The 15,038-nt window shown below is 46.0% G+C and overlaps 1 protein-coding gene across 1 annotated transcript in view; it reads left to right on the top strand.

Moving 5' to 3' along the window:
* Positions 1 to 12,509, top strand: part of PRSS55 (serine protease 55) — a 50,943-nt gene extending 38,434 nt beyond the window's left edge. The window contains exons 5-7 of the mRNA XM_079926646.1: positions 1,286 to 1,536; positions 2,961 to 3,103; positions 11,751 to 12,509. Coding sequence (XP_079782772.1) covers positions 1,286 to 1,536; positions 2,961 to 3,103; positions 11,751 to 12,050 — 694 coding nt within the window. The 3' untranslated portion in view covers positions 12,051 to 12,509. The remainder of the gene's footprint in view (positions 1 to 1,285; positions 1,537 to 2,960; positions 3,104 to 11,750) is intronic.
* The last annotated feature ends 2,529 nt before the right edge of the window (positions 12,510 to 15,038 follow it).

The following is a 15,038-nucleotide window of genomic DNA, read 5'->3' as shown; positions in this document are numbered from 1 at the left end:
TTAACTTGTTTAATCATACGAACAACCCTGAGGCGGGTAGAATGAATAATCCCCTTTTAACTCATTCCAACTTACAGAAACCCTGAGGCAGGTAAAATGAACATCCTGATTTTATAGAGAAGGAAACTGAGGTCCAATAAGGTTAGCTGACTCACCCAAGGTACACACCTAGTAGACAGAAACAGGATTTAAATCCGGTTCCAGCACTTGTGCTTTTCCGCTCCACCACCTCGAGAAAGTTTGAAGATACACAGAAAGAAGAACTTTAAAGGGTTCATCAAAAACCTGGGGAAAGTTTCACCCTGGGGTAACCAAGGAAACTTGTTGCATCTACTCCCATGGGATACTTAAGGACTGGCTGTTGGAAAGTTCCTGGCCATTCTGCCTGGAGGGAAATTCCTGAATCATTACTGAAGATTCTTTCTGCTTCATCAATGGCAGGTCTGGATTAAATTCTGTTCCTGATTCTTGCATAGGTCTTCAGGTGCATATGTGCAAGAGTTTATTCCTAGGAGAGAAGATACAGAATCGTAGGTCTTGTGCATCTCCAAGTTTATTAGAAAATCCAAATGATTCTCCAGAGTGGTTGCACGCATTTAAATTTCCGCCAGCGGTGTGTAAGTGTTAAAATCATCACCGATACTTGCTACTTTTTCAGAATTTTTAATTTCTGCTTTTCTGGTGAAAAGCATGAAATACTATTATAATTGTAGTCTTAATTTGCATTTTTCTTACTACTGCTAAGTTGATATTTGCAAGTTTATTGGTATATTTTCTCTTTTGTAAAGTCTGTTTGAGCTTTGACAATTTTTTTTTAATTTGTAGACTCTCTTTATACGTTCCGAGTGTTAAACTTCAGTCAGTTGTGTATGTTGCAAACAAAAAAATTCTGTTCCTCAGTCTCTAAACTGCTGGTGGACAAATTGCTGTGATAATCCCTTCCTATCTGAGGGCTAGTTTGATCTGTGCCAAGTGGTCTTTCATGGGCTCTTTGGGGGCCCAAAGCTAAGTCCTTTCTTTGCCCCGTGAGGCAGGAGTATCTTATTCACATCTCTGGGATGATTCTGGAGCAGCCATGGAGCTGTGGTCGGCCACAGTGGCTGTTTCACCCTCCTTCTCTACCTTTTTCAAATGCTCACATCTTCTGAGCAACAGCCCCGGTAGGACAAATGCAAAAGGCCCCTACAGCTGTGTGGGATTTAGGGTTTTCAGGCACAGCAGATTCTGTGCACCTTGTGACTTTCCTTCCCCTCCTATTTCTCTGTCTCTGGTTCTCCGCCACCAGGCCAACAGAACTGAGAGTCGTGCTGGGAACGAACAGCTTAAGCAGCCCATCCCTGGAAGTAAAGGGGGTCACAAGCATAATTCTGCACAAGGACTTTCAAAAACTCAACATGGACAATGATATCTCCCTGCTGCTGTTGGACACGCCCATCACATTCAGCGAACTGAAAGAACCCATCTGCATGCCCACAGAGCCCGGCCTCTCCAGGTGGCACAAATGCTGGGTGGCAGGATGGGGGCAGACCCAAACTGGTAAGTAGCGGCTCAGCATCTCTTGGGAGCACCTGGGGGAAGAGCCACATCACGGGCGTCTGAGGATGGGCCAGTAAACCTAAAGGAGAGGGGAGAGGGTGAAAGGGGAGAGGGCTGAGGAAGGAGGGAGGAGAGAGGGGCTTGCGTTGGAGCAAATCCCTGAGCACCAGGAACGCACAGAGGCCTGATCTCAGCCTCTTCCAAGTGCGAAGGAAACATCCCCCAAGGCCCCGAGCTGAGATGCCAGGTGTGGGCCATCCCTGGGTGTGGTCCTGTCCCGCCATCACATGGCAGTCTCGTTTGTTTCATTGAATATAAACCCTCCAGTTGGCCAGGGGCTCTCTGCTCTGCTCTCTCACATCTCCCTGATTCACACATTGATGTTTCCCACCTGGCTCCTACAGGCATTCAAGATGCCTGCCCTGGCCTAGACTTTACATGGTCCTGGAGTGTTGCCCAGCCATTCTTAGAAATGAATCTGTTGCTGTTACTTGTTGTTACATTGTTACTTGGCCAAAATAAGAGGAACCTGACCAGGGTAATAAAGGGATTATGAAAGCCCTGCTGGACTGTTCCCAAAGAAAACTCAACAAAATTGGTAGGGGAGGGACGGGAATAGCACAGCGCTAGCTCAGGCCTGAACAAGACTCCAGGTCCTTAGGGATGCTTTGCAATGACCTGGGGTCTAAGAGATGGTAGGTATTTCAGGAGTTTGGTAACGAGAGGGCAACTGGTGTAACACTGATTCAGGGCTCTGGGCACGACTCAGAATTTAGAAGTGAGGAGAGGCAGATGGGTGCCTGCACGATTAAGAACACTCAGTGTGGAGAAGTCTTTTGAAATCTCCATGTGGTAGGAGTTAATGAGATGGAGAGAAGTCCAAACAAATTCCCGGAAGCTGGCAGTCCAGGAAGGGCCTTGACAAACCCCCTGTAAAAACTCTCAACCAACCTAGCTTTGTCTGGGGGACCTGAAAGCTTTTTTCACTGGGAGTGCAAACCCAGTTTCAGCGGCCCTGTGTCAGAGGTGTCACACTCACATAACAGAAAGTAACGAGAGGCAAATATGCTGAAGAGGCAGGGTTATGCTGAGAACCGATCGAAAGCCAGTTCTAAGAAGTCAAGTCTGTAGCGCTGTTGGAGCCAAGATGGAAGTCTTCTTGGAGGCAGGAATATGATTTTGAATGGGAGGGATAATACAAGTAGGTGGGGACTTGTTTGGAAGAGCCTGGGGTGGTGGAGTGAGTAAATTGCAAGGGATTACTGGAAAGACGTGGAGAGGGAGGGTCTGTGAAAATGTGAAAAAAAAGGCGGATGTGTGGCTGGCGGGACACTGGGCAGGTTGGTCTAGGGCACGTCAGCTGCCTTATCGGCACTGGGGCTCCTGTCCAGTGACCTTTCTAAAGGGCCTTCTCTATGGGTCAGGTCTCAAACAGCCTATGGAAACAGAGCTGCTGAAAGTGCCCATGACCATCGTGGATTGGGAGAAGTGTTCAAAGGAATTTCCAAGACTTACCAAAAATATGCTGTGTGCTGGATTCGAGAATGAGACCTACGATGCTTGCCAGGTAACTTGGCTGCATCCCCTCCATCCCCTCGGGCTGCCAGGGTAAAGGCATCCTCTCTCCATGGGGAACAGACAGTAAGAGTTCGGAAAATGTGTGGAAATCGGGCTTAGATACGGGAATGGGGACATGGATTCAGGAATACTTACTGTCAGGTCCTTGGAATATCAGTGCTTGCCTGGAAGTCAGTATGCAGCAACCCTGCATAAATATTTCTGGTCTTCTCCAGGTAGGCCCCCAAGACTTTTTCCATTTCTGAGACTTCTTTAAGAAACAAAAAGCCAAGGAAGATTTGAGATCCATACAAGGAATTACTTTACTTTATTAATTTTAGCTACCTTTGTTGAGTGCACTAAACCCTGGGATTCAACAACTGATGAGACATGGTTTCTTGCCTAAAGGAGCCCACAGTCTCCTGGGCAGGCAGTTGGGTAAACAATCATAGTGTATTGGATCATGCCTGTGAGTTTCGCTGAAGAAAAGTCTGGTAGCTTAGCTTCTCTTTACTAAAATTAACACAAACATTTAAAAAGAAAAGCACTTTTTGATTGATAGTAGAAGAAACAGGGGAAAACCCCTCATAAATGAGCTTCCTCTGGCTCTGAGGATGGGAAGGATCACGCGGGGGAGCCCACTTAGTCCTACTCACTGGCTGGGCAGTGGGTCTGGTCACTGGTATAAAACTCTAAGTGCAGATGTTAAATGTTCTGCAGAGCGATGAAAAGGCCGTCTCACAGAAGGGCTGTGAGGTATATCACGAGGACCACAGAGGGAGACAGAATCAATGTCACACGAGCCCTGTGTTTTCCCCACATTCTGGATAGTTTAAAACATTACAAAACAAAACAGACGATTGGGACTTCTGGTTCTGGACAAGATGGAGTAAACACATTTCTGTTGCTCCCTTCCACTAAATACAGCTAAAAGCACTGGACATTATATTGTGAAACAAAAATAAAGGCTCCAAAATGTGAAGAGAAGATGAAATTGGAAACAAATATCCTAATACTTAAGGAATGACACAGCAGTGAATTCCTTGGGTTTTCTTTTTGCCTCTTATATCCCAGCCTGGATGGTAGTACATAACAGCTCAGCATCTCCTGGGAGCAGCTGGGGGAAAAAACGCCGTGGGCACAGACAAACTAACAAAACAAAACAAAACAAGATAGCCTTCCTCTCTTTGGACCAGGAAAAGGGCAACTTAACAAGGTGGAAACTTTTAAACAATAATCATTCTATTCCAGCAAAACACCAGGAAAAGCCCCACAGTGCTCCTACCCCAGCAACCAAGGTCGAGTGGACAATCTCACCTTCCCCCCCTCCCCCTGCCCACTATGGTGGTGTCAGAGGAGGCTGAGTGGAAAGCCAGGACTTTAAGTACAATCTAGTCATAATGATCCATCCCCTGTCCCCCTCAATGTCAGTGGAGGCCACCTGAAGAGCTTGGGCTCCCACCCAGTGGTAGCGGCACCCTGCTCCTCCCCTTGGTGTCATAGCTGGCCTGAGTGGTGGGTCAAGACTTCCACCCCAATTCAATGGAAAGGAGTTGGCATCCCCCTTCCCTGACTCCAGTTTCATAAGAGGCCTGTTAAACAGAAGATTCATATGAGAACCCAAGTCTCATAACCTATTACTCAAGACAGGATCTGCAATAGAGTAGAGGGTTTCACTAATATACATGGATTCCATGTATTAATACACATAGGATAAGGAAAAATAAAGCTAAAAATCTGAGGAAAGAATCTTTTTTAAAAAATTGAGAACCATTAATTCCTAGAATAAATTCAATTAAAACAAAATGGATCATGCACTTAAATGTAAAACTACAAAATTTTTTTAGAAAAAGAAAATAGAAAGTCTTTGGGACATAGAGTAACACCAAAAACACAACTCATATAAGGAAAAATTGATCAAATGGACCTCATCAAAATTAAAAACTTTTCCTTCATGAGAGACCATATTAAGAGGATGAAAAGACAAGCTACTGACTGGGAGATAATATCCAACAAAGAAACTGTACCTAGACTCTATAAAGAACTCTTGCAGTCAACTGTAGAGAAACGTACTATCCAATTCAAAAATGGGCAAAAGACAAGAACAGACATTTGGCTGAAGAGGATATACAGATGGCAAATAAGAAAATGAAAGGACGTTCAACATCATTAGCCACTCAAGCAAATGCAAATTAAAACCACAACCAGGTATCACTGCACACCTCAGAATGGCTAAAATTAAAAAATAAAAAATAGTAACAACACCAAATGCTGATAAGAATGTAGAGACACTGGATCCCTCGTATATTGCTTGGGGGAGTTTAAAATAGTCTAATCACTCTGGAAAACAATTTTATAGTTTCCTTAAAAACTGAACGTGCTCTTGCCATATAACCCAGCAAACGCCATTCTTGGGCATTTATTCCAGAGAAACGAAGGCTTGTGTTCACACAGAAACCTGTGCAGGAGTGTTTATAGCAGAGTTACTCATAATAGACCAAAATTGGAAACAAGTGTCCTGGAAGACGTGGATAATTAAATACACTGATAATTAAGTACACTGCATCTATTCCATGCAATACCACTCAGCTGTTACAAGAAGCAAACTATTGGTACATGCAACCACGTGAATGTGTCCAGAGACTCATGCTATGTGCAACAAGCTGACCCCCAAAGGTCCCACACTGTGTGATTCCATTTACATAACATTCTTTATTAGAAAATTTTTATTGGAGTATAGTTGATTTATAATGTTGTTAGTTTCTGCTGTACAGCAAAGTGAATCAGTTATATATATATATATATATATATATATATATATATATATCTCCACTCTTTTTTAGATTCTTTTCCCATGTAGGTCATTACAGAGTATTGAGTAGAGTTCCCTGTGCTCTACAGTAGGTCCTTATTAGCTATCTATTTTATATGCAGCAATGTGTATGTGTCAATCCCAATCTCCCAATGTATCCCTCCCTACCGCCCCGCTTCCCCCCAGGTAACCATAAGTTTGTTTTCTACATCTGTGACTCTATTTCTGTTTTGTACCATTTGTACCAGTTTTTTAGATTCCACATATAATCAACATATGATATTTGTCTTTCTCTGTCTGACTTACTTCACTCAGTATGACAATCTCTAAGTCCATCCATGTTGCTGCAAATGGCATTATTTTTGTTATTTTTTATGGCTGAGTAATATTCCATTGTATATATATACCACATCTTTATCCACTCCTCTGTCAATGGACATTTGCATAACATCCTTGAAATGACAAAATTATAGAAAGGGAGAACAGCTTAGTGGTTGCCAGGGCTTAAGGAGGGTTTAGGGGTAGAAGGAAGTGGATATAGCATTAAAAGGGCAACATAAGGGATCCTTGTGACGATGGACATGTTCTGTGTATTGACTGCATCAATGTTAATACCCCAATTGTGCTATTGTACTGTATGTAGTTCTACAAGATGGTATCATCGGGGGAAACATGTAAAGGGTACATGGGATCTCTCTGTATTATTTCTTTCAACTGCACGTGAATCTACAGTTATATCAAACTTAAAAAAACAAAGAGAAGACAAAGCTTCCCAATAGCAATGGTTAAATGAAGATCTCAGATCCTAGCCATGCCACAGACTTAGGGAGTAGCCAATTCATACTGGAGCAGGAGACAAAGGGCTCCAACGTCAATTGAAAAGGGGAGGGCTTCCCTGGTGGCGCAGTGGTTGAGAGTCCGCCTGCCAATGCAGGGGACACGGGTTCGCGCCCCGGTCCGGGAAGATCCCACATGCTGCGGAGCGTCTGGGCCCGTGAGCCATGGTCGCTGAGCCTGCGCGTCTGGAGCCTGTACTCTGCAACGGGAGAGGCCACAACAGTGACAGGCCCGCGTATGTCAAAAAAAAGAAAAAAGAAAAGGGGAAAACAACATTTAATAGTATGATTGGAAAGAGAGAGCATTCCAGGGAGAATTGGGGGAAAATCACGGAGGCTTGAAAAAGTATCTTGTGTTCAGGGAACTTTCAATATTTCAGAAGCCAGTGATAACAAGGGTTGAGTGTGGAGAGGTGAGCAGAGCAGGTCACTAGGGCAGGGTTGCCACGCGTGGGAGACTAGAGGTTGTCCCAGGCTGCTCACCCTCATCAGTATTCACACCTATCCTTTCAGTCTTTTTCATTCATCACCATCCCATATTCAAATGGCCAAAACCAACTGCAGCAACACTTGAAACAATCAAGTGTCATCTTTGATGACATTTTCTGTCCCCTTTGCTTCAATGGCTGGATCTACCATCTGGAGTCGAGGATTTTTGCTCCAATCCCTCCCCTATCAAAATGTACTTTAATGAAAGCTGCTAAAATTAATCATCTATTACTTGAGTGCTATAAATAAATGTGCTGTTATCGTTTTAAGCCTTTTTTAAGAAAAAAATTGTGAAGTGAAAAGCTTTGCTTTCTGTTTAGAAAGCTTTCTATTGCTGAGAATAAGCTGAGAGTGATCCAGGCAAGGGAAGTTTTCTGAAATTATATAATATTATCATCACTTAAATCCAGGTAAGCCAGGCAGAAAGTCCCCTAGGGTTTAAAAATAATTGCCTTTAAAAATAAAATCACACTTTTAAACTTAGCAAACTTGAATAAAACACATAATCACATAATGAAGGGAAATTATAATTTTATGATGGAAACATTTAAATATGTTCAAAGTAATAGCAATAAGATCATGCTGTACTTAAAATACAAATTAAAATCAAATCAATGGAATTTTGTGGTTTACTTTTTCCAGCGCTTTTCCTGTTTGTAATCCCCTAAGGTTACACTATGAAAAAACAAAGTTCAACTTAAAAAAAATAAGTGACACCGTCCAGCAAACTATAAAATCAAATATGTCCCAAGCTAGCAATGCAATACTTCTTGTGAAGGACCAGCAAGCATCTGAGAAACAGGCATTGCAATGCTGCACAGTTTTCTTATCTTTCTTCTCAACTCCAGCAGAAATTTTGTCTTATTCATGGCTGGATTCCCAGTGCCTAGCACAGTGCTTGGCATGAAGAGCACTCAACAAATGTTTGCCAAAGAGCTGAACCTTCCAAGGAAGCTGGAAACTGCCTGTCAGTTACAGTAGCCCTAGAGGAGGGGACATCCGAGAGAGACCTTGACGGAGGCTGCCTTGGAGGGGGGTTAAGAGCTGGCAGCCAGGGAGTTCCCTGGTGGTCCAGTGGTTAGGACTTCGCCTTCCAGTGCAGTGGGTGTGGGTTCAATCCCTGGTAGGGGAGCTAAGACCCACATGCTTCGTGACCAAAGGACCAAGACATAAAGCAAAAGCAATATTGTAACAAATTCAATAAAGACTTTAAAAATGGTCCACATCAAAAAAAAAATCTTAAAAAAAAAGAAAAGAGAGAGAGCTGACAGCCAGCTGGGCTGTTGGGCAATTTGGTTATGGGGATGCCAAGCTGACTTGGATAACAACCTGAGCAACTTTCTTTAAAGATCTTATTTTATGGGGGTGGGGAGGCAGCAGTTTTAGGTTCATAGCAAAATTGAGAGGAAGATACAGAGATTTTCCATATACCCCCTGTCCCACACATGCACATCTCCCATACCATCAACGTCCCCATCAGAGCGGTACATGTGTTGTAACTGATGAACCTACATGGACACATCACAATGACCCAAAGTCCATAGTTTATGTTAGCGTTCATTCTTGGTGTTGTCCATTCTATGGTCAAGTGTATAATGATATGCGCCATCACGAATACTATCACACAGAGCGTTTTCACAGTCCTGGGCTACTTTCCAGGGTATTATCTCGAACCCATCTTGACCCATGACACTTGCCTGAAAATCTTATTTCACTCCATAGCATCTTAGACCTCTAGAGCCAGAAAGAAATGTATAAAAATATTTAATTGCGACTGTTTCACAGATGAGAAAACATGGTTATTTTAATCATCGATCATTCTCTTCACTATCTGAATGGATCCGAAGCAGTGTAATAACTTCGTAGCTCTTTCACACATATTCAATCATTTCATTCTCTCCACTGTCCTGTAAGATGGGCTGGGCAGGTCTCACTCGCCCCGTTTAACAGATGAGAAAACAGGGATTTCGAATTTAAGTGGTTTGCCTGAGGTCCAGGAGGTAGTGGGGCCAGGCTGGAAGCCAGGTCATCTGCTTCTCACCCAAAATGGACAGAAGTGATCACGCAGTGTGAATAACACAGCAGTGAACTTAGGAGGCTCTGTGGTCAGTATGTGGTCAGTATGTTTCTAACCAGACAAGTCTCTGGCTACCAGCCTTAGTCTTTGGAAGAAAGTTCCCCTTAGGTGGGCTGTCATCAGTCCCAAGTCCTTCCTAGCTGAGGCCAGACCCTCCTTTGAGACATCCTTTCTTTCTTCCCAAAAGGAAGAGAAAAACAATTAAGACTCTATGTGTGAAAGGACATGAATTTACAGCTGCCCCTCTGGAGTCCCAGCAGTCCGAGAAGGGAATCTCTGTTTCCTGAGTTTACAAATAATGTTTGTAGTACATAAGGCTAAAGTAATAATACTAATACATTTCTGGCACTTACTACATAGCATTTACCCTATGCCAAGTGATGTATGGATTTTAAAAATGTCATTGCCAGTAATCTTGGGAAGTAGCTGGTATTATCTCCATTTTAACGACGCAGAAACTGAGGCTTACAAGTTACTGGTCCAAGCACAGTTCTCTCCCTGTTATGTAAGGAAATGACAATCAACATATTAATAGGCTTTTTATACCATTCATGCCACCGTACCGTGAAGAAAATGATAGAGACAGCACTTACGGAAGGAGCTCTTTGAGTGGCAATCCTACTGATTTGGTTCTTGCCCCGTGACCTTGAAGTAGAACGCGCGCAAAGAAAAGCACACACCCCCAGAAACCAGACAGGCGTTAAGGGCAGTGTTTCGTACTGGAAAGGGTGGTTTGGGTTTTGGCACCACGCTTACTGGGTGTCCTTGAGCTCCAAGCTCTCTGTTAATTCCGCTCCGTATATCCCTCTGCTTGGCGATGTGTCCCACAGTCAACATAAACTCCCCTTGAACATGATTTCATCGTTATCTTCCCCTGCACTTTACCCCATGACCTTGGAACTAGGACTCACCACCCGTGTCCAGGGGCACCAGTCCCCAGATGGTGTCCATTTCAACGCACCCCCCTGCCTCCTGACCGTCTTGTGCCCTGGTTGAGGTCCTCATCACTCCCATCTCCTCTTAACTAGTCCCCCCACCTCCTGCCTAATTCCTTTCCGATCAGTTCCCCCCACTCACTCTTCCTGTCAAATTCTTATTCATCCTTCAAACAAAATGCAGTTGATCCTGTTTGTTTGCACTGTTGTCTCCCTCCCTAGACCATAAGGTCTTGTATCCCAAGTGCCTAACAGTTAGTTTTTCCTCCTTGAAGATGTGTTCGGTGGAAGTGAGCAGATCTCTTCTGACTTTCCATTTTCTAATTATAAGATGAGGATCAAAATACCTACCTCACAGAGATGTGGGATGAAGGGGTGGATGAGAAAGTAAAGTCAGGGGACCAACGCCGGGCCTCAGACATCATGTCCGGGAAGTGTTGATTGTCCTACTTCCCATTAGGTCCCATTCCCGGTCCTGTTGATGACCATGGAAAAGGAGGCCATCTCTCCGCTGAGAAGGAAAGATCGCTTGAACAATTATAGCTCCCCAGAGGGAAAGAACATGTGCTTTGGCATCAGGAAGACCTGGTTCCAACTTTGGCCCCAACACATGTAACCCTGAGTAAGCCCTTCATCCTCCTTAAGCTTCATTTTCCCTGTATTAAAATGGACAAAAGGAAGCCATATATGTGTGAGGGACACGGTGGGGACTTGGTACATACTTTCCATATAAATAGATAATCATCTGAGTCATAGACCCATGTGATTCCACCCTGGAGGGGTCACATAGTCGGAAAAGCTTAGCTCACTTGCCCCCTGCAAATACCCACAGCAAAGAATTAAAAAGAGACATCCTTCTCCCTCACGCCTCCGGAAGAACATCAAAGGAGACCCAGTTCAGGGCTTCCCTGGTGGCGCAGTGGTTGAGAGTCCGCCTGCCGATGCAGGGGACACGGGTTCGTGCCCCGGTCCGGGAAGATCCCACATGCCGTGGAGCGGCTGGGCCCGTGAGCCATGGCCGCTGAGCCTGCGCGTCCGGAGCCTGTGCTCCGCAACGGGAGAGGCCACAACAGTGAGAGGCCTGCGTACCGCAAAAAAAAAAAAGGAGACCCAGTTCACATCCACAGGCCTAACAGCACTCCTCGCATCCTCTTTTCATTCCTTCCCTTTACAGCTCTGTCCAGAGCCTCTGATTTAAGACCCGCTAATCTGGTCCCCACTCTTCCTCAGCCTGGGTCCTCCGTGTTCCGGCTCCTTCTCTGTGTGCTGTGCATGGAGCGTGTGCATGGCCACGCTCTACATACCACGGTTCCTGGGGCCAGGCTGAGTGCTGCACATGCCCCGCGTGCAGCCACGATAGGGTGGGTGTTGATCTGCGATGATGTGATTCCCCTTGGCGTCCCGGAGTCAGGAGGTCCATGAACCCTCTTCCATGAGCGAGCTGTGCTCTGCCTCACATGGACAGTTTCAAATAGGACTCGCTGCTGATCTGTGTTCTCTGTCCACAGGGTGACAGCGGGGGTCCTCTCGTCTGTACCACAGAATCTGGCAAGAAGTGGTACCAGGTGGGCATCATCAGCTGGGGAAGGAGTTGTGGACAGAAGAACGTTCCAGGAATATACACCTTGTTAGAAAACTACCACTCCTGGATCAAGAAGGTGACTGAGTTAGAGGGAAGGCCCTTTAGTGCTGAGAAAACGGTAGCCTCTCCCAGACAAAAATCCAAGAGCTCTCAGGCTCCAGAATTCCCAGGGCTCTGGTTGCTGCTCTGCCCTGCATGGTGTTTTAGGCTAGTTTTCTACAAATAATAAAATAGATGCTATTCTTTTATTTATTTATTTATTTTTATTTTTGGCTGTGTTGGGTCTTCGTTTCTGTGCGGGGGCTTTCTCTAGTTGCCGCGAGCGGGGGCCACTCTTCATCGTGGTGCGCGGGCCTCTCACTGTCGCGGCCTCTCTTGTTGCGGAGCACAGGCTCCGGACGCGCAGGCTCAGCGGCCATGGCTCACGGGCCCAGCCGCTCCGCGGCATGTGGGATCCTCCCGGACCGGTGCGTGAACCCGTGTCCCCCGCATCGGCAGGCGGACTCTCAACCACTGTGCCCCCAGGGAAGCCCTAAATTGGTGAACTTTGAACAAGCAGATTGTCCTCCATAATGTGGGTGGGCCTCATCCAATTAGTTGAAGTCCTGAAAAGAACAAAAAGCCCAGCCTCCTCAAGCAAGAGGGCGTGTCTCCAGCAGACTGCCCGTGGATTTCATCTGCACTTTTGCCTCTCCTGGCTCTCCACCTGCCCCTCAGCTCTCCTGGGCGTTGAGCCTGCCAGCCCACACTGCAGATTTGAACTCCCTAATCACATGATCCAATTCCTCATAACAAATACACCCACCCAGACACACACACACACACACACACCCAGACACACACACACACACACACACACACACACACACACACACACACACACACACACTGCCTTACACCTTTCTCTGGAGAGCTCTGACTAATACCGATTTTAGGACCGAGAGTGGTTCTCGAGAAACAAAATCTTAAAGATGAATTTTCTGAATTGGTGCTGTGATTTCTAGAATTAGCTCTCTAGTCAGATTAGATTGAAAGACACTAATGACTCTATTTCCGGTAGTAAAAAGAGCACTGGCAGTCCATGGAGTGACGGGGCAAGAGAGACAAGCAAAGTATCACCACTGGAAACTCCTAATCCAACACTCGTAAGAAGCTAGGATCTGGGTGACCATGTGTGTGATACTTGCAAACATTTTTTTCAAACTGATGAGTATAATGAGATTGGCTGGTTGCTCGTAATGTTACTGGACAAAGTGGGGAAAGAAAAGTTTGAGCTCGGGGATTCGAATTCCTAGCTCAAGGGCCCGTAAATGACCTGAAAGCTTCTATGTCTGCCCTGAACGAGACCCTTACCCGCTGTAGCCACAGGGCTGAGAGGCTGAAAATCAGACCCACAGTCTCCCCCTGTGACTGACTGAATTACGATGCGAGTTGAACTCCCAGCCTCCCAGGGTGTCTCCTGCTAAACCCAGGCCACGGGCTGGGAAGGAATGGGATCCTGCAAGTTGGAATGGGGGTGTGTGGGAAGACCCTGATGGAGCTGGGGAACTTGAACCCTAAATTCTGATGCGTCTCCTCTGCCAGCGGCAGCAGTCTCTCTGTCCCCAGGAGAAGCGGCCTCTCCACCCCCGCCCGTCCCAGGGGGTTAACCCTGCGTTACCTGCGGAAAGGGTAATGACTGCCCCTGAGGCAGCTGACAAGCAAGACATTGCTGGTTCTCCCCAGTGTCGACCCCACCACCGCTCTTGGCGTCTAGACCTCTGAGCAGACTCAAGTCCCAGCAGCCCCTAAAGTGAGGTACAAAGCGTGACCCGTGAGGAGGTGCACTACCCTCTGCGTTTTCTAACTCCTGCAGATAGAAACCCGGGCCACACATGTGGGGATGGGTATTAAGGCTGTGGGATAAATCGTGGAAGGAACGGAAAGTTGGATCGGGCGGCATTTATTGCCACGGGCTCACTAAGCAGGGATTCTGCATCTAACTTTGCATCTTGGGGAGGAAGGAAGGGCTCTAACAGTTTGCTTCGCTGCTTGACTGAAATATGGCCAAAAGGAGACCCACAGTGAGTGAACTAGAATTGCCAGACCTGCTTTGGTTTAATGTAGAGAAAGGGATTCCATGACTTAGGGGGACGGGAATGTTCGAGTGAGTTTGTCATTTGAAACTCACCCACCCTGGGAAGGTCCAGAAGACATGCCTTTCACCACGACTGTGAGAGATAAACTTGAGAGGGAAGCCCTGGCATCCCTGGCTCTTCTCTGTGGGCCAGACTTCAGAGAGGGAACTGCAGTCACGGAATTGGGACACGTAACCACAATGAGAGTGATTGGGCCCGTGGTGGCAGGGACCAGAGGTGGCACTCAAGCCCCGAAGGCAAGGAGGGAATGGTCCCTGTGACTGACAGCAGGGTCAATGCCGCAATCAGAATGTCCTGACTCCTGCAGACCATGGCTGGCTAGCTCGTCATGGGGTTCCTAGAAGTGAAATAGACAGGAAGCCTACTAATTCTTACTTGTTCTGTGTAAGCAGAAAAGTTCTAGATCAAGTGAACAAGAGTCTAACTTGAATGATTAAAACAAGAGTCATGGCTTGTTAATTCTCAGACTGGAGCCACTTTATAGACTCAGAACCCCTTGAATGAAGGACCCTAGTACACTATGGAATATTTATGCTGTTAATCACTCTCCCAGCCTTCCCCAAAAGGACCCACGGGCTTTTGCCAACTGTGCATTGGGGAAGAGGAAATAATCAGACCTTTTAGGGACTACTGGACGCTGACTCTGAACTCACTGGTTCCCTTCTCTGCGGAGTAAGAGATATTATGATGGGAAAGGCCAAGTGGAAGCAACTAGAACTGCCCCTACCTAGGAAAATAGTCAACCACAGAAGCAGCCCTGCATTCCTGGAGGGATTGCAGACATTAGTGCAATCATCAAGTACTTAAAAAACCCAAGGGCGGTGATTCCCACCACATCCCCAATTCAGCTCTCCCATCTGGCCTCGGCCGAAGACAGTCGGGTCTTTGAGAATGACAGAGGATTATTGTAAGCTTGCCAAGGTGGCGACTCCAATTCCAGCTGCTGTATCAGATGTGATTTCATTGCTTGAGTAAAGTGACACATCTCTTCCAGTATCCGCTATGCAGCTCTTGATCTGAAAGAATGCCTGTTTCTGCATTCCTGTCCGTGAGATCCACCAGAAGCAGTTTGTTCT

Source organism: Stenella coeruleoalba (genome assembly GCF_951394435.1).
Source record: "Stenella coeruleoalba genome assembly, chromosome: 7".
Classification (NCBI taxonomy): Eukaryota; Metazoa; Chordata; class Mammalia; order Artiodactyla; family Delphinidae; genus Stenella; species Stenella coeruleoalba.
This window is presented reverse-complemented; position numbering and strand designations above follow the sequence as displayed.